The following is a 21,634-nucleotide window of genomic DNA, read 5'->3' on the forward strand; positions in this document are numbered from 1 at the left end:
GGTACTGAATCAGAAGTGACTAACTAGCATATAAACTAATTTTAATCTCATTTCCAGAAAAAAAATATTTCAGAGACAGAAAAAGGATAACAGTCAGTTTTTTAAAATATTCATTTGAGTCGTCCAGTGCGTTTCGTTAAGTTTTGTAATACACATAATAAAAGAAAAAAAAAATTATATCGAGGTCCATAAGCCTTATATTTCATGAAAGAGAAACACCAACTTTACTACACAAACGAAACGCTTCATTTAGTAATATGAAAATATTTCAGCAAGAAATATTATCGTGCGCGTTTGTCATATCCGTGTATTGAACGCCAAAGAAAAAACAAACAATAAAAAAACATCAACTTGCACTGCTTGCTTCCGCAAGGGGGCGCTCGCGAGCTGGCAAATAGTGATCGATAGTGCACAATGAGAAAACGGCTTTAAATATACCTGACAAGGCAACTTCTAAAAATATTCTCAGTGTTATCATGTTTCTTATCTGTGAAAGCCCCAAAAGGTGGGCGTTCGCTGACAGATTGATTATAATACGGTTTTGACACCTTTCGCAACACATTTGAGGGGAATGTTTTACAGTCCGTGTCTGATGAAAGTGTTTTTTTTTTGTTTGTTTTTTTTTTTAAACTATTGCACAATTTATCAGTAGGTATGAAAACTCAAATAATACATAAATTAAAGACAGATATGTGCGTTGCTCTTCTGGAGAGACATTTTGGATTTTTTGGAGGGTGGGGCGGGAGAGGGGATAAGGATGGGATGTCTGTGGGAGGACGATAACGGAGGGGAGTAATATCTTAAATTACCGCAGTGAAGTTAGTTTCAAGTTGGATATGTGAAATTATGCACAATTCTGTAAGCTTTTTATCATTTTTTTGTTATCGTTATGTTTTTTCAAGTAAATGGTTGGCTAGGCAACTTAAAAGGGGAGAAACATCTCTTTGAAAAAATGGCTCAAGGGCAGTAAACAACTCTCAGACAGTTTCTGTTCCTTGTTTTATGCCTGATCTCATCTTTAGATGTGGAACAGGACTTTAGTAGAGGCACTCTGTTCCTAAGCTCCACACAGAAAGAACAGTCGAGTTATGGTGAGAAGAGACTCAGGTCGGATGACAGGTAAGTAGCACATTAATAATAATAATAATAATAATAATAATAATAATAATAATAATAATAATAATAATAATAATACTAATGAATATCATCAGTTTTTTAAGTACATTTCTAAGTCTTAACTCTTTGCGCTTTGGTAACTTCTAGAGATGTTTTAATGCATTAATGTCGGTGAGTGCTAAATTTAGGAGATTTTTTTATATATATATACCTGCCCAGACATCAAATAATGCGCGATGGCTTAAATGCTTTCACAGCATTTTACAATATTATGCCACACATGACTTTACAAATTCATTTATAAGCGATTTTCACATGCATGCATAGGCTCCACTCAGGCTTTATTTTTATTTTTTATTTTTTTATTTACTTTAACAGCGTAATCTGTGAAGATTTACGGGAAATGCAGGTTTTTCAAAAGTGACACGGGTGAAGCGTGTTAGTGTTATAGCTGAATATGTTTTTTCCTCTAAATACTGTGTAACTTCGTGTTGCGAGTTGGCGTAGACACAGTGTGGGGAAGAGAGGAGGGGGACGCGGATGCAGCCATGCAATCGGAAGGTCTTTTTTGAGATATCTTTCAGTTGGTGATGGATTTACTGCACTGTAAAACATTTGAGCCGCATTTAGTTGTCTCTATCTTCTACTCTTTAAGTTAAGTAAAGTCAGCGAGTTTTAGATTTTGAATATAAATGTGTGAGTTTGTGAAAGGTAAACTTACAGTAGTAGGTTGTGTTAACTTTTTTGTTAAATTTGCCAGACTTCCAAGGGTTGAGTAAAGTATAGTTTTTAGGTTAGCACTTGAAAAAAAAAAAAAAAACTGAAAGAAGAAAAAGACGCGAGTGGGAACTATTTCCCCGTGTGCTTAGCGGCATCTTTTTGTGTTTCTTGCGTTGCACCGTCCGTCAGTGAGATGAAAGTGTGTTACGTTGATGTGACTCTTGTGCGTCGACGAAGACGAAAATAAAAATAAAACACATAAATTACGCAATTACGAAAATAAAATCAGGCAAAAGAAAATATTTTCCTGATATATTTCTTTCAATATGAAACTTTAACAAAAACTGTAAGTGTTTGTTAGTAAATACTTTGGTTAAGACAAGCTTGTTCTTCATTCACTGTGTTACTCAAAGTGGTAGAGTATCCAGAAATTTTACTCAAGTAAGAGTAACGATATTTCATAATACTAAATACTCAGCATAGAAAAATACTCTTAAAAGCAAATTTCCCCCATAAAACCTTACTCAAATAACTGTAATAAGTTCCTACCCAACTCTGGGTATTCCAACTTGACATTCCAGACTCAATACAAAGCAATTGAGTCCTTGTCTATAACTAAACCTGTTTAGTCTGCTTGGATAATGTTTGGGAAGATTTTCTGCGGCTGAGATGCCATTATTTTAGACAACACCTTACAGTTTGAATTGAGGGGGGTCTGGGGTCAATGCTCTAATTACTACAACTCTGTGCATCTTTTCCAGGTTTGGGAAGTAATGTTATTGTTAAAGATTGAGGAATAGCTATCCTTTGGGATGCCTGTTTGTAAGGGGCGTTAATAATTTATTTGAAAAGATTTTAAAATATTCAATTAGAAAGCTGCCGGGCTCTAGGACTTTATTGTTTTGTAATGATTTAACAGCAAGGAGAACCTCATCCTCAAATATTTAATTTTCCAGCATGTCTTTCTCAGGAACATGTAATCTTAGGGACATGTAATTGATTCAGAAATTGTTTTATGTCTGCATTGTCGTTATCAAGGTCAGATTGAAACTTGAATATTTTTAAGGAACTCCAGAGTTTGATTGAAACAGATGTATGGGACTTTTTATTTTATGTAAGTCAGAAATTTTGATTCTTGTTTTTTTTTTCTTGAACAGATCAATGCTACACATAAATACACTTTTCTAAATGCCAAAATAACTGGTGGAAACATGAGCTCACGAAAGAGGAAGCAAAGCAAAAAATAACAAACAGCAGTGAAAAGGCGTTGCAAGATGTGCATCAAGCAAATGTTTGGATTTTATAATATTGTATGTTTAAAAATGAAGCAATCAGAGGGAACAGTGGATAAACTGTGTACATTACACCAGGGCTGTCAATGCAGTTATTTAGCTTTTTTTGGTGAAAATGTTCTTAATTGTGCTTCGATAACATGAGATAACTTATAACTGTGTAAACTGCTCTCCTTGTGAAGCCACATCTCTCGCGCTCTCGTTCTCTCTTTCTCCTTTTTTGGCTTCTCTAAAACTCAGCACTCCAATAAAGGAAATGTCTACATTTTATATGTCAACATTACGCACGAGACTAAACAATGATTTTATTTCCAGGAACAGGGATTTACAAGTCTACATTCAACTCTGCAACTGTTTCAAACACTTTGGAAAATCCCCCTCACTCTTGGTAAAGGACAAAAGTTTTACTCAACATTCTCCAAAAGATGAAACATTCAAATACATACAAAAATTAATCTCTGGCTGGAAGGAACTATAAAATCTTGTGCAAATGACTGCTGGCTTCTTTATAGAGCTCACTAACCCGAGGCCATCTGGAAACCATGCCATTGTGCAAACGAAGCTGGCGCCAGCTGTCCTTGAAGCTCTCCGTTGCACTGGGCTCACTGTGGACGCTGTTCCTGGTCCTTCAGCTGCAGTCACCCTTGTCTACTGACATAATCCACAGTAACCGCTGGTTGGAGTACAGGGATTATGACTTTGGCCCTGAGAGAGTGTGCAACTGCTCAGCAATCCAGGAGGGAAACACAGAGGCGCTGCTGGAAGCCAAACTATTAACCATCACAAAAGAGTTCCAGAAAAATATTCAGATCCCTGATGAGTATTACATTAATGAAACCAAGGACTGCAGGTGTGTTGCTTTAAACTACAGAGCCTCATAACCCTAGAACATTTTCACATTTTGTTGTGATTTTATGTGACAGAAAAACATAAAGTAGAACGGCATTATGAATACACTTGTGTTCAAATCCCTAAGTCCATTAAAGGACGGATTAATTTATACTGATAAAAAAAAGACACAGACAAACTCTGTTTGCCAGTAAGATAACTTCTGAAGACAATAGACTGTATTGGCTTTTATTGGGTTTCATTGGTATTTTATTGTATTTTATTTTGAGTAACTGAGCAACTCCTATGATCCTAACCATAATCCTACGCACGAGTGTCATTTCTTATGTAACCGGGTGGTTTGACTGGAAGACATAGTTTACATCCAGTGGTTGCAAATTCCCACCCAGTCAGGGCTCTTGAACACGTCTAGGCCCCGTTCTCCACCTTCACTTCCGTTCTCAGCCTTGTCCGGCTCATTAAGCGTATATAGGCACCGGGTGTGCACGCCAATCTGTGTGTGTGTTTGTTTGGTCCGTTGGTTGAGTTGGCTCTCAGGCCAGATGAGCGCTGGCGCCGTGCTCATCGGGTTGCTGTGAGTGTTTGGATTGTGGACATTTAATACTGATTGCTGCTGTTGCCTATTGTGCTCCCACAAACAGTGCAGAACCACAAACAATGCATAGCTCTTTATATTTTTTATTAGCTTGCTGGGCACAGCCTTAGGACTGGGTTGGGGCAATGTGGGGTTTGTTTTCTTTTGTCTAACATTATTTTGTTATTTTGTGTTTCTACTAATTTGGTTTGCATTTGTTTTTGGTTCCAATTGCTTCTAGTCTTGTCCTGGGTTTTTGAGCCTTATTGCGTTTTAAATTAGAATAATAAAGTCTATTTTTAATATTGTAAAAGAATGTATAAATAAAATATATTTTGTATACTACTTCTGTTTCCTCATTCTCAGCCAGACCTACCTGGGTATAATAAATTGGGAAACTCTAGATCACTTGATATTTCAGTAGTCTACCAGTTGGCTTTAGGGCCACGTCCTCAGTCACAATCCGGGTTCTTTCCCCCGTGTTACACTTAGAAAACTAGTGAGAAAACAATTTCCTTCTGCTTCTCAGTTATGCACACTTTGTCTTGTTCTGTCACATAAAACCTCAATGTGCTGATTTGTGGTTGCATTGCAACAACATGTGAAAACGTTTGAGGGCTTTGGATACTGTTGCAAAGATTTCTATTTGTTTTAGTAAATCAATAATTTCAGTGACACATAATGACATTCAACACTGTTACAGGAAATTCAAGTCAAAGATGAAATATATAACATTTGCGCTTAGCAAAGAAGAAGAAGACTTTCCTCTGGCTTACTCTATAGTTGTTCATCACAAAGTAAGTGCATTCTAACATTACATTTAATTACATATTACATATACATCTATATTATAGACCTTACATAGATTGAGCTTATAGGGTTATGGTTTCTGTTATTGTTGATTTTCTACTCATTGCTAATAAAGGCAAAACATTTAAATATTACATCAGGTCAAAAGAAACCAATATTTTTATGTCTAAAATGTGAGCTTATTGAAAAGTATATTTAGTATCCGCTTAAAAGTTGTAATTTTACGAAGGCACTTTTGATCTGACAAATGAGCCTCATCAGAATCCCTTTCCCATCATTTTCCCCATCACATGAAATAAAACAGTATTTGAGTCAATGACACAACAATGCAGAGGAGACACAGATTGTGATATTAAAAATAAATAAAGAAAACGTAAGCAGGCACTTGCTTGATCTGGAAAAAGTGACTGACAGATTTTGTGATGTTTCTCTTTCAAAGGTTTAAAACGTCGACTAGAAAACCGAACATGCATTTTCCTCACAGAGCAATGTTTCACTCCTGTAGAAAGAAAAGGGAACTTAAGTTTGTTTTTTGTCATATTTCAGGTGCAGAACTTTGAACGACTGCTACGAGCCATCTATGCACCTCAGAACATTTATTGTATTCATGTGGACAAAAAATCCCAGCCCTCTGTAAAAGCTGCCATTACCAGCATCGTGTCCTGTTTCCCCAATGTCTTCATGGTCGGACAGGCTGTGAGTGTGGTTTACGCTGGGTGGCCTCGTGTCCAAGCTGACCTCAACTGCATGGCTGACCTCTATGAACGCAGTGCAGAGTGGAAATACTTCATCAACCTCTGTGGACAAGACTTCCCTCTAAAAACCAACTTGGAAATGGTAAGAATGCTTCGCTCGCTGAAGGGTGGCAACAGCATGGAGTCCGAAGATATGCCTGAAGGGAAGAAGTGGAGGGTATCAAAAGTTCACCAGATTGTTAATGGGACAATCAAGGTACATTTGGAGAGCATTTGTAGCTTGTGTTGAGTCTTAATTACCAATATTTTATGCATTTTTATTTACTCTATGTTTTCAGTCGACGGGAAAGTCGAAGAGTCCGCCTCCCTTCAACTTCCCCATTAAGTCAGGAAACGCCTACATCGTGGTAACGCGGGGCTACGTCCAGAGTGTTTTGAAAGACACCCGAGTACAAGCTCTTATCGAGTGGTCCAAAGACACCTACAGTCCTGATGAGTTCCTGTGGGCGACCATTCAACGAATCCCTGGTGTTCCTGGCTCGACGAGACCCCACTCTAAGTACGACCAGACGGACATTAATGCCATTGCACGACTAGTGAAGTGGATGTGGCATGAGGGAGCACAGGATTCAGCAGTGTATCCTCAGTGTCAGGGCAGCCACGTACGGTCAATTTGTGTATATGGAGCTGGGGACGTACAATGGCTGCTGGAGAACCACCACCTATTTGCCAACAAATTTGACGTGTGCACAGATCCCATTCCTGTCTTCTGCTTGGAGAAACATCTCAGACAGAAAGCTCTGGCTGAATCAGAAAGAGAAAAATTTTTCTGGTCGTAATAGATGACTTAAAACAAGATGATCTAATACAACCTGGAACATATCTTAAATTTTTAGCTGCAACAGGGAGGGGAAGTATTCATATTTTTTGTCCACTATGGCTCAGAGGTAGAAATTCATCCTGTAACCAGTGGGTTGCTGGTTTGAACCCCAGCTCTGTGTCTTTCAGTCATGTTCTTCTTCTGCCTTACCTGCTGCTGGTGGTCTGACTAAGGGCCTGGTGGCGCTGATTGTATGCCAGCCATGCCTTCTAAATGTTGCATCCCTCTTAAATATTCTAAATAAATATCTGAATATTGAACAAAGCATATTTCTGGTGAAGAATATAGCATCTTTGAATGCTTTTGGGTCGGGTCGGAACATCTTTCACTGGATATACACTGAGTAACTCGACTCTTTTTGCATGTTGCTTATTTTAGCTGAAGAAAGGCCTGCAGGTGAATCTTTGTCTTGTCAGAAAAGGCTTTTGAATTGTTTAAAAATGTGTTTATAGAAAGCAGTCGAGAGTATTTCAGGTCACCCCATCCTACTGCCGGGTCAGGGCCACTAAGAAAAATCTTCTATTTTAGTTTTCCAGGGAAGGGAAGTGAAGAAAAGATAAAAGTACAGCACTTTCACATCTTTTACTACCGTCTTACAAAGACGGGAAGAAAAGGGAGTATCCCACCAGCTTCAGTTTACTTCCCAACTCTGGTATTTGCATCCTGCATGGTTCAAACCGAGTTCAGAGTCTCCTTCATGTTTCCAACATGAAGGGTGCTTTATAGCTAAAATTGATTGATTGAAATAAAACACAGTTTTGACAGAACACTAATTTTATTTTGGTATGCTAATTATCTTGATTGAGGAGTATCAAACAACAAATTTTAATTTTTGTTTTGATAATATGAACTCTGTTGGAAACACATCTTATCATGTGCTTCATCAGCCCAGCATTTCCTGAATGTCACATGCTCTACTTTGCCAGTGGAAAAGTCTAAGCATATCTTCATTTATGAAGCTGTTTTTAACAACCTTGCTTAATTTCTTTACATCCTACATTATTCAAAGCAGGGCATGAACTTACTGTTTCCCCCAAAAATCTGTTGATGATGCCTAGGAGTCTGACTAAATTGGGGAAACATTCATCATTGCATTCTGCTAGTTATGTATAGAATGGCCCCAAGTAAAATTAAAAGTAACTTAAGCGACTTTGAACAAATATTAAACATTTTAGATCTGAATGCTGCTGCTTTGATTAATTTAGTATCACTGTTGAACAAATCTTTGAAGATTTTTTCAGGATTGTTTAATTTTTCATGACCTTTGAAGTTTTATGTGTACAGTTTTGTAATTTTTCTGTCCTTTCTAGATAAATAAAACATTGAAAATGCCCAATTAAAGACATTTTAGTTTTAGACTACAGGATTTTCCCGAATGAAGAAAATGTTTCCCAACATGCAGATAAAATAACTTTTGTAGGAATTGAAATCTTCATGGAAAATATTACACACAACACACTAGGTTTGACTTTTCGGCACGTTTTTTTCTTTAGTATTTGCTTCGTAGGAAACATGACCACAAACATCCAGTGACTTTCTCTTAAAAAACTGTTTTGAGCATCACTAGTCATTAAACTTGGCTAAATAAAGGAAACATTTTGAAGAAAAGGTGACTATTCTGTTCTTGTTGCTGAGAATATGCAACCATTTCCTTTTCCAAGAAATAGAAAAACAACTGACCCTTAAAAGAACATTTATTTTCCTTTTTAACAAGTTGAACATGTTAAAAAACTCTTATGTTTTGGATGTACAACAATTTATAAATCCCTTTTCAATAAACAACAGAATAAATTTTGTGTTTTATTACAATATTGTATGCCTAGTTTGAGCAAATATAATAAAATAAAAAAATCACTAAAAAAAAAACACAACTTTTTAACCTGTCATGGGCTACAGCAGGGATAGAGAAGATCCTGTGGCCGAGTCATCGATGTTCAGAAAAAAAACAACTTTTGGTCGGAGCCATTTAAGTAGTTTTTCTAGTCATTATGATATGGAAAGAACAAGTACAAATTGCTTGGCAATAAATCATTTCACCCAACCACAAGCAAAGAGTAAAAGAGCATCATGCTCTCTGACAAAATGTCAACTGTAACATTTCTTTCCCCCCCAATACTGAAGAAACAAAAAAGGAAAATTACCCAGTAGAAGATTTAGAAACAGATGCATTATCTCAATGACAAAATAGAAACATCTGGCTTTTTGTCACTGTGTGTTAATATAAATACTTCTGGAAAGTATCGGAAACAAATAAAACGCAACAGGCTACTGGTCGGGAGGAAAACGTATTTAATGAAGTGCACAATTTTCTGATCTCTACAACAAATAAATATTATGTGCTGTGGAAAAAAAAAATTTCCAATCACTGTCAGGTTTATTTGTATGTTGTATTGTACAGAGAATGAAGATGTTCCAAATGCAAAGCTTTGTCAGGCAGAGTCAACACATGAGTTTTACACCAGGGACGAGGGATCCAAAACATGGGAAACTGTCTGCTTCCCATGCAGCTGAAGGAAAACACCTTCCAACCTTTGTGTAGCCCAAAGCGGTTCTTTTGGTAAGAATTCACAAGTATTTAATATGAATGATCATATCAGCAGATGTTAACTAATCATTATTTTCCCACCACATATGCCAGTTACATATTAATATTTATGAGTAAAAGCATACATTAAACCGAGTCTCCACCGTGGCTATTATCTTTGCACGAAGGAACATAAAGTACTTAAGTTTGTCACCCGGTGGTTCATTTTACACAAAGGTTGAACTTTGATTGCACCTCCCAATCATCATAATGAAGCCAGTCGTAAAACCATGTTCCCATTAATAAGTGATCGTTACAAACAACTGATAGAAAACATGGGACCCACCTGGAACATGGAAAAACTCCACTCCAATTGTTTTCTCTAATAACCTTTTGATTTCACGACAGAGACTAAATTCTGCTGACCGTATGAATGTTTTCACAGTGACACAGTGGAGCTGGAGGAGAGAACAGCTCGTTTTATTAATAAACAAATCGAGTGTTGACTTACATGTCGGCACACAGAAAGAAAAAAAAAATCACAACTTCTTACTCAACTTTTATGGGGTCAACCACCTTCACCTTTCAGCATCATGCATGTGAAGGCCACGCTGCTCATAAAATAGTCCTAATATTTAAGGCCAATTTATTGTATTTTCAAAAGCTTATCGACTGAGACTATAGTCTAAACAGATAAAACAGATAGTCTCTGCTTAATAGTTAAACAGAGACTTCTTAGAGATCTAACACAGCACAGTACCCTGGTGGCAGAGGGAGAGCAGAGGCTTTCTGCCAACGTCGAGTTCAAATCGCAACTGTGACTTCAGGAAATACACAATAGTATAAATACCTTTTAGTATACAGTGAAGAATAGCTGCAAATGTGTTAATAATTATATTTTAATAAACACAGAGGAAGAGATGGTGAACTTAGTTAAGTGATGTGAAAATGGGACAAAGCTTTCCTCCCTTTCAGCACAGTGACAGTCTCCGCCATCCATGTACCCTTTAACCAGAAACTCTCCACAAAGACGACGTGATCTCGCCACGTTGGCTTTATGGCACCATCCCCTCCGATTCGCCAACAGTTGCAAGGCAACAGCTACGTGCCGCACTAATCATGCTGCAAGCCTTCATACTCTGACATGCTGTGGCAGACAGTACAGCAAAACACAGGGAGAAACGAGGCAGCATCCAAGTGTCTTCTCAAACAGCTGATTTCCCTTTGTCCACTCTGCAGGAGACGGAAGACAAGAAGGAAGAGGAGGGCATTTACTGCAGGGAAACCTTTTCTTCGGCTATGAATTTGAGACAAAATATACAACAAGTAGGATGTGGAAGCAAATGCTTTTAGTCAACTCATAAAATGATAAAGTCCACAGTCTCTGAAGCTCACGTATGTCTGACCTTCACAATGAACCCGAGACTTTGATTTAAATTAGCTTTTATGTTCTTCCATCTGTTTGGAAAAACAGAAGCTCAGTTTTTTTTTGTTTTTTTTTTACACAGTTCAAGCATATTTGCTTTCCTCATAAATGGTGGTCATTTTTGAGTAATTTCCCTTCACCAACATGTTAGCACCTCCCTGCTAAATTTGCATTTGTTCTGCAGGTGTCTGGTTATCTCAACAGAGGAGGGCCGATCCTGATCACGTTTCAGTGATGTTTAGTTTGTTGTTAAATGATCCTGTGGAGCTGCACAGATCGGCCACTTACATACATATGTCTTAAACATTTACTTGAATAGAGCGACTTACATGTCCTGGGGGATTTAAGTACTATTCTCATATTACATATTTTTCAAAAGAGATTTGTTTGAAATGCAAAATAGTTTCTCAGTGGGAGGAACACTGTTAGTTTTCTATTGTTTTTTTTTAAATCCAACTCCGTTTTCCACAACTTTCTATTTTACCTGTCTGCTGAGTTCCCAACTTTCCAGTTAGCCATTTTTCAGTTCCAGATCTAAAATCTATAAAATTATTAACTGATACACTGACTAGTGTTCAAAGTACAAGCTAGAAAATTTTTTTTCAAAGGATTTAGTGTTTGTTTTAGACACTGCAGCAACATCTTCACTAAAATAGGTTGTTTCAAACTGCAGTGGCATTTTTACAGCGTAGCATGTTCTGAGGAGGAAGTCAGTCTACAGCGTGAGAACTACTTAATATAAAATTATTATTTGCCTTGTTTACTGATGATCATAATTAATAAGCAAAGCGTAGCCGAATATTAATGTGACCTGTAATTGCTTCTACACTGGGTCGGAAAGACGTAGAGAGCAATGGGTTAATGTTAGCAAGAGATGAATAAAAACATCCGCACACATTCACATCATGCATTTTCTATTGCTGTCAAACAAGCGATGGCTTGTTCTAATCTTTCAAGAGCCATCATGTTTTAGTGCCTGCCTAGAGCATTTTCACTGAATGCCTCGGTATCTGATGAATGCAAATGGTCAACTGATGTAATCAAGCCAACACGACTCCCTAACATCCGTTTATCTTTTCTTTCTCTTGTGGTGTTTTCTGTTTTGCCAGCAGTCAGTCTTTCTATAAGACCGGAAGTCTAGACATTCTGGCTGACTGTAGATAATACTTGATAAACAAAAAAGCATCTAGGATTTGTGTGTTTACTAAAAATTTGATTAGCTAAATATTTGAGCTAACCAGCCTCCGCTCATGATTCTCTAGTCTGAAATTCTCATTTGTTATTGACCAATTTTTATTTTTTCTCCCTTCATCAGTCCCACAGTAAGTATGGTTAAGATGAAAGGCACAGATGTTTATTGTTTTTTGGTAATACAAATCAATGGCTCCCGATGAGAGCATTTTTATTAGGAAATCACATGAAACAAATAAAATAAGAAACAGACTGAGACACACACAAAAAAGGATGTTAAGGGCTTAATTGAAATATTCAGTCTTGTAAAATAATAATCATTACTGGTACACACTGCAAGTTATTAGTAGCTCTGAACATTTTTAAAAAAGTGATGGGGGGAAAAAAAGTGAAAATCTTTCATTATTTTATTTGTGAACAATAAACACCAGAATTAATAAGTTACTCATCGTAGAATCTCTACCATGAAGTAACGTATTAACATCAACTCTGTACAGACAGCTTGTTCCTGGTTTGGACACGGTTCTTGTAAGGACAGAGTGAAGTTCCACAGAACCCGGAGTCAGACTTGCTTTGTGTGCGCTACTGAATTTTACTATGATTGCACGCCAACAGATGCAACGTGCTGTTCATTTAAATGCAACACCCGTGTTCAAAATTGATCATTCACACTGAAAGTCAGTTCCCGGACTAAGAGAAATATTAAAATGTAAAACAGCAGCTGATTTTGGGACGGATGCAGCAAAGTCAAATGTTAGTCTGAATCTGCTGGTTTTGATTTTCAAATCACCGGCAGATTCAAATGAGCAAGCTATTATCATGGAAACCTTTCGCCAAAATTGTTTGCAATATATTAAGGCAAACGCTGTTTTGTAAAATGCATACAAGCAAACGTCCTGCAGTGATGTCTTATCAGTCAGGTTTAGGCTTGCAGTTAAGATCTGCGAGATTGGAGCGGGAGGCAATTTCCCTTTCAAAATATTCAAACAAGCTGGTCCACATACACAGAGTCAACATGCAGATATGCCCATACGCAGTGGATTATTCTCTCAGGATAGTTTTACATAGTCCTGACAAAGACTCACTTCATGATGCTGGGAGGAATGTGGACGTACTCCATTGGGATTATTTCTCCGAGCTCCTGCAGGCTGTGAACATACTTGATCTTACTGCTGAACTTTGAGCTGCACAAAAACAGGAATCAAAAAGACTTCAGTGTAAGTCGATATCCAGCGCCGTATGATGATATTCATCGTTGCATTTTATGTCCATATTGTGTGTAAGTGACTTGTGAGTAACGGCGAGACCTTATGAAGGGCCTGGTGAGTCCCAGCAGAGTCCGAATAAACCAGGAAGGATGGACAATGATGAACATCTTTAGGTTTTTCTTCAGTCTGCAGCAAGCGAGAGAGAAAACTAAACATCATGAAGGATATTGAGACAAACAGCTATGTCCGTGTTCTCTGAAGATATTTTAAAGTTTTTTTGTGGACCGTGACAACACCACCAATTTCTATCCTATTTCCATCTCAATTAGAGAAAAAAACAGTTTTTTTAAACTACAAAACATTCACTGGTAGACAACGACAACACATATAAATTCACAGTGTTAGCTTGTGAGAAAACTTTACAACAAAAAGTAACCGCAGATCATTTAGTTGTCAATTACCTGAAAACGATCTGAAACCATCTTAAGACCCAAGTTAGGCTTGGATCTTAAAATGTCCAATATGTAATCACATCTTGTAGAAATGAGAAAGCAAGCACTTGTGTAATGATTACCTTCGGTCTATCATCTGGTAGCACCTTTTCATCCAGGTGAAACCCGGCATCCTCCTTCGAGGAGTGGCTCCATTCAGGTACACAATCATGTAATCCTCTGCCACCATCAGCTCTAATGTACTGATTACGTAGCTGCAAGGAGGAGGAAATTGGACCTGGATTTATCACGTTACCTTCATAACGATAATAAAATAATAATGGTACGTAATATCATGGCATTCTGGGTCTAACGTTGTTGGTTTTAAATGAATGAGAAAATGCTTCCTCATCTCAGCATCACTTTCTAGGGCCAGTTCAAGATAATACCATATATATATAAAATACAAACCCCAGATGTTATGAAGCTAATTCAGTGAATTAATGTCCGTGTTTTTGATATTAGATGTGGGCATCGTGTCTGCTCTGAACATTTACATGAAATCAGGGATATTGAAAAGTTTAACTTACAGAAAAAGGTTTTCCATGACATAGTTATAATTTTCACAGTCACTGTCTGGCAGGAAGCAAGCTGCAAACACGATGATGGCGTTCTTTTCGGCATAGTAACCTGCAAAACAAGAAAAGTCACCACGCCAGTTCTCGGATTGCGGAAAGTTATTAAAACACCTTTTTCTACTATTTCCATATTTATTAGCTCTGAAACAAAAGGGACATTCAGTGAGGAGACTTTTTTTTTAGTTTGACATGAATAACGCTGCAGTCATACTTCAAAGGCAGAGAGGAACCGAAAACACAGAGAAAGCTCTGAGAAGCCAATAAGAAGCTTCTCTTTAGTATCACCCATCGACCTAAATGGATAAAATGACAGAAAGAGTTCAGTGACAAAGGATGTAAATGCTGACATTAATTTAAACCAGACAAAGTTCAGCATTTGCCCACATGATGACATGAATCTACGAAACAAAGGGTGAAAGTTTTGCTGAACCTGTTTTGGAAAATTGTGAGACAATAAAATGAACAGAAGAGACAAGTCTTCTGAAGCCAACCATTGGTGTCTCCATACCTCCATGGGAAATTACTTTCTTGTATGGCTGAATGCATTTCATATCGATGCGATGCTCCTGCTCTCCGATCACCACTCTCCTCCACAGCCGGTCGTCTCCCTTTTCCTCTCCTCGACGCTCTGCCGCGGCGTCACCTGACGCTGCTCCGGCACCCAAACCAGCCTCTTCTGACTCTGTCGTCGGTGACATTAACGATACGAGAGAAACATCAAATAAGGGAGAAACTTTAAAAACGGATACGGCTGTAGATCAATACTCCAAGCTCACGGAAAACTGTCCGATCCTTCATCTGAAGATGAAAAGGCTTTGACACAACTAAAGACCAGCCACGACATGTCTGGAATCTAAAAGTCACAGCACTCCACAGATATACGGTTTTTATCAAAGAGTATCAGAAAGAAATACTGATAATCACCAGAAGTCACATTTTTAGTAGGGGATGAGACCAAAACGGAACTTTCTAAAAAAAAAATAGAAACACTGCACATTACCATGGACTCACTTTTCCATTTGGCATGTGGTGGTGACAGCATCATGATGTGGGACTCCTTTCTTTAGTTTTTTTTTCTTTTTATTTACTTTTGCAGGGACGGGGAAGCTGGACAACGTTTATAGGGAGATGGAGGTAAACATAGAGCGATCCTGGAAGAAAACCTATGAGAGGCTGTGAAAGATTTCCACCTTTCAGTTCTAAACTTACAGCCAGAACAACAAATGAGTTTAGATCAAAGCAAATTCCCGTGTCAGGATGAGTAAATCAATGTTCAGATCAAACTCAAATTGAGATTCTGCAGCAAAACTTCACAACTGATGTTCACAGATACCATAAACAACCTACAGCTATTTTTTTTTGCAAATATCTCAGTCTCTGGGTGGGAAAAGGTAGGAGACACATTCCACAAAAAGCTCTCAGCTGCAACTTCAAGAGAAGCTAATAATTATGTCACGCATCTTAAAATCATGTATAGTTTTGGTTGCACCTTACAAATCTCAATAACTTTGTGTTGGTCTATCACATAAAATCCCAGTTGAACAAATTTAGTATTTTGTGTTGCTTTGAGATCAATGTGAAATATTTTGAGGGGTATAACTACTTTTGTGAGACCCTCATGCTCATGTGCCACATTTGCATTGAGTCTTTGGACGTGTATCTCACCCTGGACATTCATTTCGAGTGAGTCTGCCTCGTCAGGTGTGTCTATCCCATCTATGCTGGCATCCAGATCGTCCCCAGTGTCTAAGGCATCGTCGTCCGTGTCCAGAGCATCTTCTGAAAGAAGCGACCCCTCACTGCGTTCCAGCGACAGGTTCATTGGTGGAGCCAACAGCTTCCTCCTTTGGTTTGATCCCACTGAAGTGTCTGCTGAAGAGGAGGGATCTGTACAACGATTTCAGAAGAGACAGAGATGCTAGTACGACACCCAGTCGTAAGTGTAGACTGTTGGATGAACTCTGGAAAATAGATTAATTCTCATCTGGATTAAAACTTTTCATTACTTCTCTTTATTCTGCCACTGTAATGCAATGTTTCTTTCTTTTTTTGTCTGTCTGTTAATATTATTGATATAATAATGAAAAGTGCTTCAACTACGCTGCTGCTGAAATGTGCTAAACAAATAATTTTCCAGGACAAATTTGCCAAAATGTCCCTTCAAAAAAGAGCTAAAAAAAGATCAGAACCCCGCAAAATGAAAAATGGTGTAGTAAAAAATGTATTATGCATAAATTAACTGAAACATACAGTACATAATCTTTTATTTCGATTATGTATGTCCATGCTTAATTACAAGTAAGTAAGTGAAAAGAAAACCCGAGATGTGAGTACAAACTTGCTTAGGAGGGCAAACGGGGAACAAAATCCAGATTTACATAATACAAAAATGTTTAGTCAGAGTGAAAAACATTTTCTTTATTTCTTTATTTCCCGTCTGCCCTAGAATTGATTTTCTTTAGTTCAGCCTTTTTCGGTTTTTTGTAATTTTCGGGAGTTGCATTTTTTTATTTTACATACCAGAGGTGTGTGTCCATGTAAAGAGATAAAAAAAAAGTTGACTATTCTTCCCAAAAAAAGCAACAAACATCAGGACTGATTCCTTTATGAGGGTCTTTATTTTTGCCTTTTTTGTACCATAAACCTCCTTTAACAACTAAAACATACGCAGAAGATTTTGAGAAGTGAAAACAATACAAGTTTTGTTTTTCCGTTTTCTGTTTATTTACCTTCTCTGTCTTCCAGCTTCTCAGCTGCTTCTTCACTGGAGTCCATCTTCATCATCGTCGCTGCTGCTTCACCTTCTCCCTGATGGGAGTTTCTGCTCAGAGGCAAAGAAATACAATAGTGAGCCATGACATAAACTATCATTGCTATGACCAATGCCACCAGAGGCACAACTACACACAGTACAGGGCCAAACAAGGCAAAGACAATCATCTATCTCCAAAGCAAAAGAACAGAACTGTTCCCATGACACTGAATAAAACGGAATCTAAAATCCATTCATTTGACTCAAGACATGAAGGATTACAGACGTGACAAAGCAGATGGAGAGAAACTGATCCGCTGCTTCATTCCCAGGCTGCACGTGTGGGCCGAGGACACAATACTGTGCAGTGTTACCACCTCCCTCCAACTATAGACCCTCTAATAGATTCTGATTAGCATACAGACCGCTAACAATGGAGAAAAGCACTACAGAGACGCCCGGACACACAGAGACACGCATGAAGACACATGCACAAGATTTTTTTTTTTTCTTACTTTTACAGAAATTTAGATTGTTACCTTTTTGTCATCACAGTGTCCTCCGAACCAGACTTTCCACAGTAGGTCACGTAACTAGTTAATTAGGGGAAAGGCCTATTGTGCATGTATGCAAATAGACACACACACACACACAAGCAGTGATAAACAGGGGAGGGTCATGCATCCCAGAGAGGGGGCGGGACATTATTCCAGTGTGGGACAAAATGAGCACAACAATACAGGAACTACTAATGGGAACACTACGACCAGGAACCCCCCTAAACAAATCTAAAAACAGGCTTTATTTTAGTGTCTCATAAGAAAAAAAAAGTATCTTAGGAAGGCAAAGCACAGTAGATTCATTGTCTTTTTCTACTACTTTTGTGATTTTTAGACCCAGTCAAAAAGCATTTTTAGAAGCTAGTATAGTTGAAAAGAATCTGCCGACATCGTGTAAAACTCCATGGATTTAAAATGGGATGTCACTCAAGTTCAAATGTGTGGGAGGGTAAACAAGCAAACACCTTTGTGAAAGCAGCGAACCTGAAACGATGGAAACCTGCCCTGAAACACGAGCTCAGATAAAACCCCAAGGCGTGAATATTGAAGGCTGTGCAGTGAGTGTCAATCAGTCATTTTCAGACTGTTACAGACATTTTCATGATATTTTTATGGAAAAATTACATAAAAACTTGAAAAAGAAAAATATTGAGGGCACGAGAACATTTTTCAGTTATGGGGCCCCATCTGCAAAGATTCCAAACAAGAAGCGGTAAACTGTGCAAAGAAAAAGAAATAAATCAAATGTGCAATAAGTGGGTGTGTTGCACACGATCCACAAAGACTGACTGTGTATAGAAAGTCATTATGCTGGAGGTATAATAATGATAGGAGTGATGCACACAACTTTGGTCAATCACAAGTAATGTTTGTTTTGTTAATTAAAATGCAACAATTTGTATATTTTTTTTTATTTAAGGCAGATTTTTATTTTCAGTTTCAACATAATTGTATTTGGTAAGTGAAAAGGATGGAATCAAAATCCAGAAATTGAACTTATTTTCTGGAGCAACTCACCTTGACAGATGAAAGTGAACATATCCTTGTGACACATATCGAGCACGATCCTCCATCCCAGGGTTTCCTCCAGCTTCGTACTGAGCGTACTGGAGTTTGGAGCTGCTCGTGGGTTCTTCCACGTATGCGTCGTCAGTGATGTACTGACACCTAAAATCCAGGCTGTGACGGGCGCTGGCTCCAGTTTGGTTCTCGATCTGCTCGGCTCTGAAATACTCAGCCTGTGCATCGGTTGTGAACTCGGCGTAAACATCTGAGGTGCTCTGCGGCCTTTCGGGCTTGGTAATCGCGCAGGGTGGGTGAACATGCTGGTTTTCAGTTCTTTGGTCGATGTGGTGGTAGTTGTACCCATACTTGTTTTGAACGAGACTTGTGTTCGGATCAGGTGGAGCATTTTCATTAATCGGCTGAGATGGCGGCTGACACGTTCCGTCTTGGTGTCTTCTGTTACGGGGATAAGGAATCTGGGGTCAGTGCAAATACATATGGGACACAGTGACACTCATTCAACAATACCTCACTGTATTTTTAGGCAATACTTCAGACTTTATATCTAAATTATATAAAACAAATAATATTACCCAATTTGAAAGCAACAAAGTTTGGTTAAAAGCTAAAAAAAAACAATGTCACCTAGTTTAAAGACACTTTGGATGCACCTGTTTCACTAATAAAAATATTTCTAAACATAAAATAACCACTTTTGCATTATGCTGATTCACTGCCATGAATTACAGAGTAACTAAAGAAGAAAAGAAAATGATTTATCTTATCAGTTTTGTATGTTTAATCCTCCGAGAAGTCAAATTATCTGCTGGAAAATCCAATAGATTTATGTATTTATGTGTCAAGAATCTACAGTAGGGGTCTGTTTTTATATTTTTGCAACTTATCCCCTTGTTCTTCATAAATGCAAAAAACAAATGCATGGAATTTCTGCAGTTGTTAGAATGATCTGTTGATGGCAGTACTGCACTGGAAAAAACAAAGCAATTGAGACGCATGTATTAAACTTTTCTTATTTCTCTTCTCTGGGTCTCCTTTTAGCGTCTCAATTCTGTTACCCGTGACCTTTCCTTCTATCTTGACATTAAATCCTTAGGAATATCTCAGTTTTTGATGTACTCGTATCGATGTATTAATATATTACACTTTCAAGGATAATTGCACATATTATTTTGGCAATACAGATAAACCTGTATTTTGCAAAATAGAATTAGGGTTGGTTGGAGAAAAAAAAGGTTATTTATTTTTCTTTTCCATTACATAAGGTCAAGAACTAAATTCAATGATAATGTTGAGAAAAAAGTTAAATTCTTTTCTGTCAAGACAAAATACTGAGTATAAAGTGGAAACAAAATCTAGAAGAAAAAGTGGGATTCTGAAACTGATGTGTTCTTTCTAACCCATATTTGTCCATACGTTAGCAGAAAAATAGTTTCGTGTTATTCCGTCTTATTCTAAAGTATGAAGTTACAAGCTTATATAAACAAGGCCTGGCTGTCGTAGGTGTGGTGCCAGTGTCATTTTGACTTTACTATTGATCTATTTCTTTTCCACTTTTTTCATCTTTAATCTTAAAATAAGTGTAAGTGATCCTAATAATTTCCACATACTATTTAGATGCAAACAAAATTATACGCAATTATGTTTTAAAAACCTCTACCTTTCAGCTTAACAAAGTACTGCAGAAATGCATTACTAATGCAAAATTAAAGCCACATGGACAAGGTATTCTCTGTTGCACCTGATTTTACATATGTAAACTTTTCCTTGCTAATATACATGTATGCCAGCACCTTGTTAGAAAGCAAGGGGAGCCATTTCCATAAGCAGTGGAGGGGCTCCAGCTGTAATGAGGCAGGTAATGCATATTTAATGAGGCGTAAACTGATTTATAAAAAACAAAACGCAGAGCTGCACATCAAACCTCGATGCTAAACACACATCCTATGCACTCAGATACATATGTACAGCTCTTTATCTCCTCACACCGATACAGACATAGATTCCCTGATTTAGCACTCATTTTTCACTGATCCACCCCACATGTGTGCACACATACGAACACACACTCTTCACTGAACCAATATCCCGGGGAGAACTGTCCAGCTCAATTAGGACAGGGTTCTCAGTGATGCCAATTTATTTATTTATTTTTTCTGAAAGACTCAAGTGAAAAGCTATCAATCAATCAATCAATCAATCAAATTTTATGTGTATAGCACATTTCAGCAGCAATGCATTTCAAAGTGCTTTACATAATTAAAATAAAAACAGCATGTGAGAAAGAGTTTAAAAAAAAACATCATTAAAACGCAAACAGTGAGAAAGAGAAATAAAAAGCTGTCTCCAACCCTTTTGACTTTAGTCAAACGCCGTTTGACAAGGACTTTAACCTCTCGGAAACAGTGAGAAAGAGAAATAAAAAGAAAGTAATAAAAAGATAAAAAGAAAAGATAAAAACATCAAAAACATCAGATAAAAACATTAAAAACATCAAATACATTAAAGACATCAAAACCCACACTCTAATCCTAATTTAGCCATAAGCAACTCTAAACAGGTGGGTTTTAAGTTGAGATTTAAAGGCACCCAGTGTTTCAGCTGTTTTACAGTTTTCTGGAAGTTTGTTCCAAATCCGTGGTGCATAGAAACTGAATGCTGCTTCTCCTCGTTTGGTTCTGGTTCTGGGGATGCAGAGCAGACCAGAACCAGAAGATCTTTAATGTAACAGATCTTTAATGTATTGTGGTGCTAAACCGTTCAGTGATTTATAAACTAACAACAGTATTTTAAAGTCTATTCTTTGAGCTACAGGGAGCCAGTGTAGGGACTTTAAAACTGGTGTTATGTGCTCCATCTTCCTGGTTTTAGTGAGAACGCGAGCAGCAGCGTTCTGGATGAGCTGCAGCTGTTTGATTGATTTATTAGTCAGACCTATGAAGACG

General features: G+C 37.7%; 2 protein-coding genes across 5 annotated transcripts in view; one reads left to right on the plus strand and one right to left on the minus strand.

The window, feature by feature from the left end:
- Positions 1–818: 818 nt before the first annotated feature.
- Positions 819–9,817, plus strand: LOC103135354 (glucosaminyl (N-acetyl) transferase 1). Of its 2 annotated transcripts, none has more exons than XM_007548011.2 (6): positions 819–858; positions 3,444–3,516; positions 3,641–3,978; positions 5,255–5,348; positions 5,908–6,312; positions 6,395–9,817. In XM_007548011.2, exons 3-6 carry the CDS (start codon positions 3,671–3,673, stop codon positions 6,893–6,895), a joined length of 1,308 nt encoding a protein of 435 aa, XP_007548073.1. In that variant the 5' UTR covers positions 819–858; positions 3,444–3,516; positions 3,641–3,670; the 3' UTR covers positions 6,896–9,817. The 2 variants fall into 2 exon arrangements, with proteins under 2 accessions (XP_007548073.1, XP_007548072.1); XM_007548010.2 differs by lacking the exon at positions 819–858 and adding an exon at positions 866–1,119.
- The window catches only part of LOC103135356 (prune homolog 2 with BCH domain), a 52,361-nt gene continuing 39,937 nt past the window's right edge, over positions 9,211–21,634 (minus strand). For all 3 annotated transcript variants that reach the window (XM_016669458.1, XM_016669457.1, XM_016669459.1), the window contains 9 exons: positions 18,684–19,127; positions 17,084–17,175; positions 16,020–16,241; positions 14,863–15,036; positions 14,307–14,406; positions 13,860–13,991; positions 13,385–13,471; positions 13,163–13,261; positions 9,211–10,693 (listed from right to left, as the gene is read on the minus strand). In XM_016669458.1, coding sequence (XP_016524944.1) covers positions 10,666–10,693; positions 13,163–13,261; positions 13,385–13,471; positions 13,860–13,991; positions 14,307–14,406; positions 14,863–15,036; positions 16,020–16,241; positions 17,084–17,175; positions 18,684–19,127 — 1,378 coding nt within the window. In that variant the 3' untranslated portion in view covers positions 9,211–10,665. The remainder of the gene's footprint in view (positions 10,694–13,162; positions 13,262–13,384; positions 13,472–13,859; positions 13,992–14,306; positions 14,407–14,862; positions 15,037–16,019; positions 16,242–17,083; positions 17,176–18,683; positions 19,128–21,634) is intronic.

This window comes from Poecilia formosa, unplaced genomic scaffold, assembly GCF_000485575.1.
Source record: "Poecilia formosa unplaced genomic scaffold, Poecilia_formosa-5.1.2 Scaffold25, whole genome shotgun sequence".
Taxonomy (NCBI): domain Eukaryota; kingdom Metazoa; phylum Chordata; class Actinopteri; order Cyprinodontiformes; family Poeciliidae; genus Poecilia; species Poecilia formosa.

Excerpts from the sequence above, each read along its gene's own strand:
- LOC103135354 (XM_007548011.2), top strand. The coding sequence starts at position 3,671 with ATGCCATTGTGCAAACGAAGCTGGCGCCAGCTGTCCTTGAAGCTCTCC. Across the intron at positions 5,349-5,907 it reads CTATAGTTGTTCATCACAAA|GTGCAGAACTTTGAACGACT; the intron begins GTAAGTGCATTC and ends GTCATATTTCAG. Across the intron at positions 6,313-6,394 it reads TTGTTAATGGGACAATCAAG|TCGACGGGAAAGTCGAAGAG; the intron begins GTACATTTGGAG and ends CTATGTTTTCAG.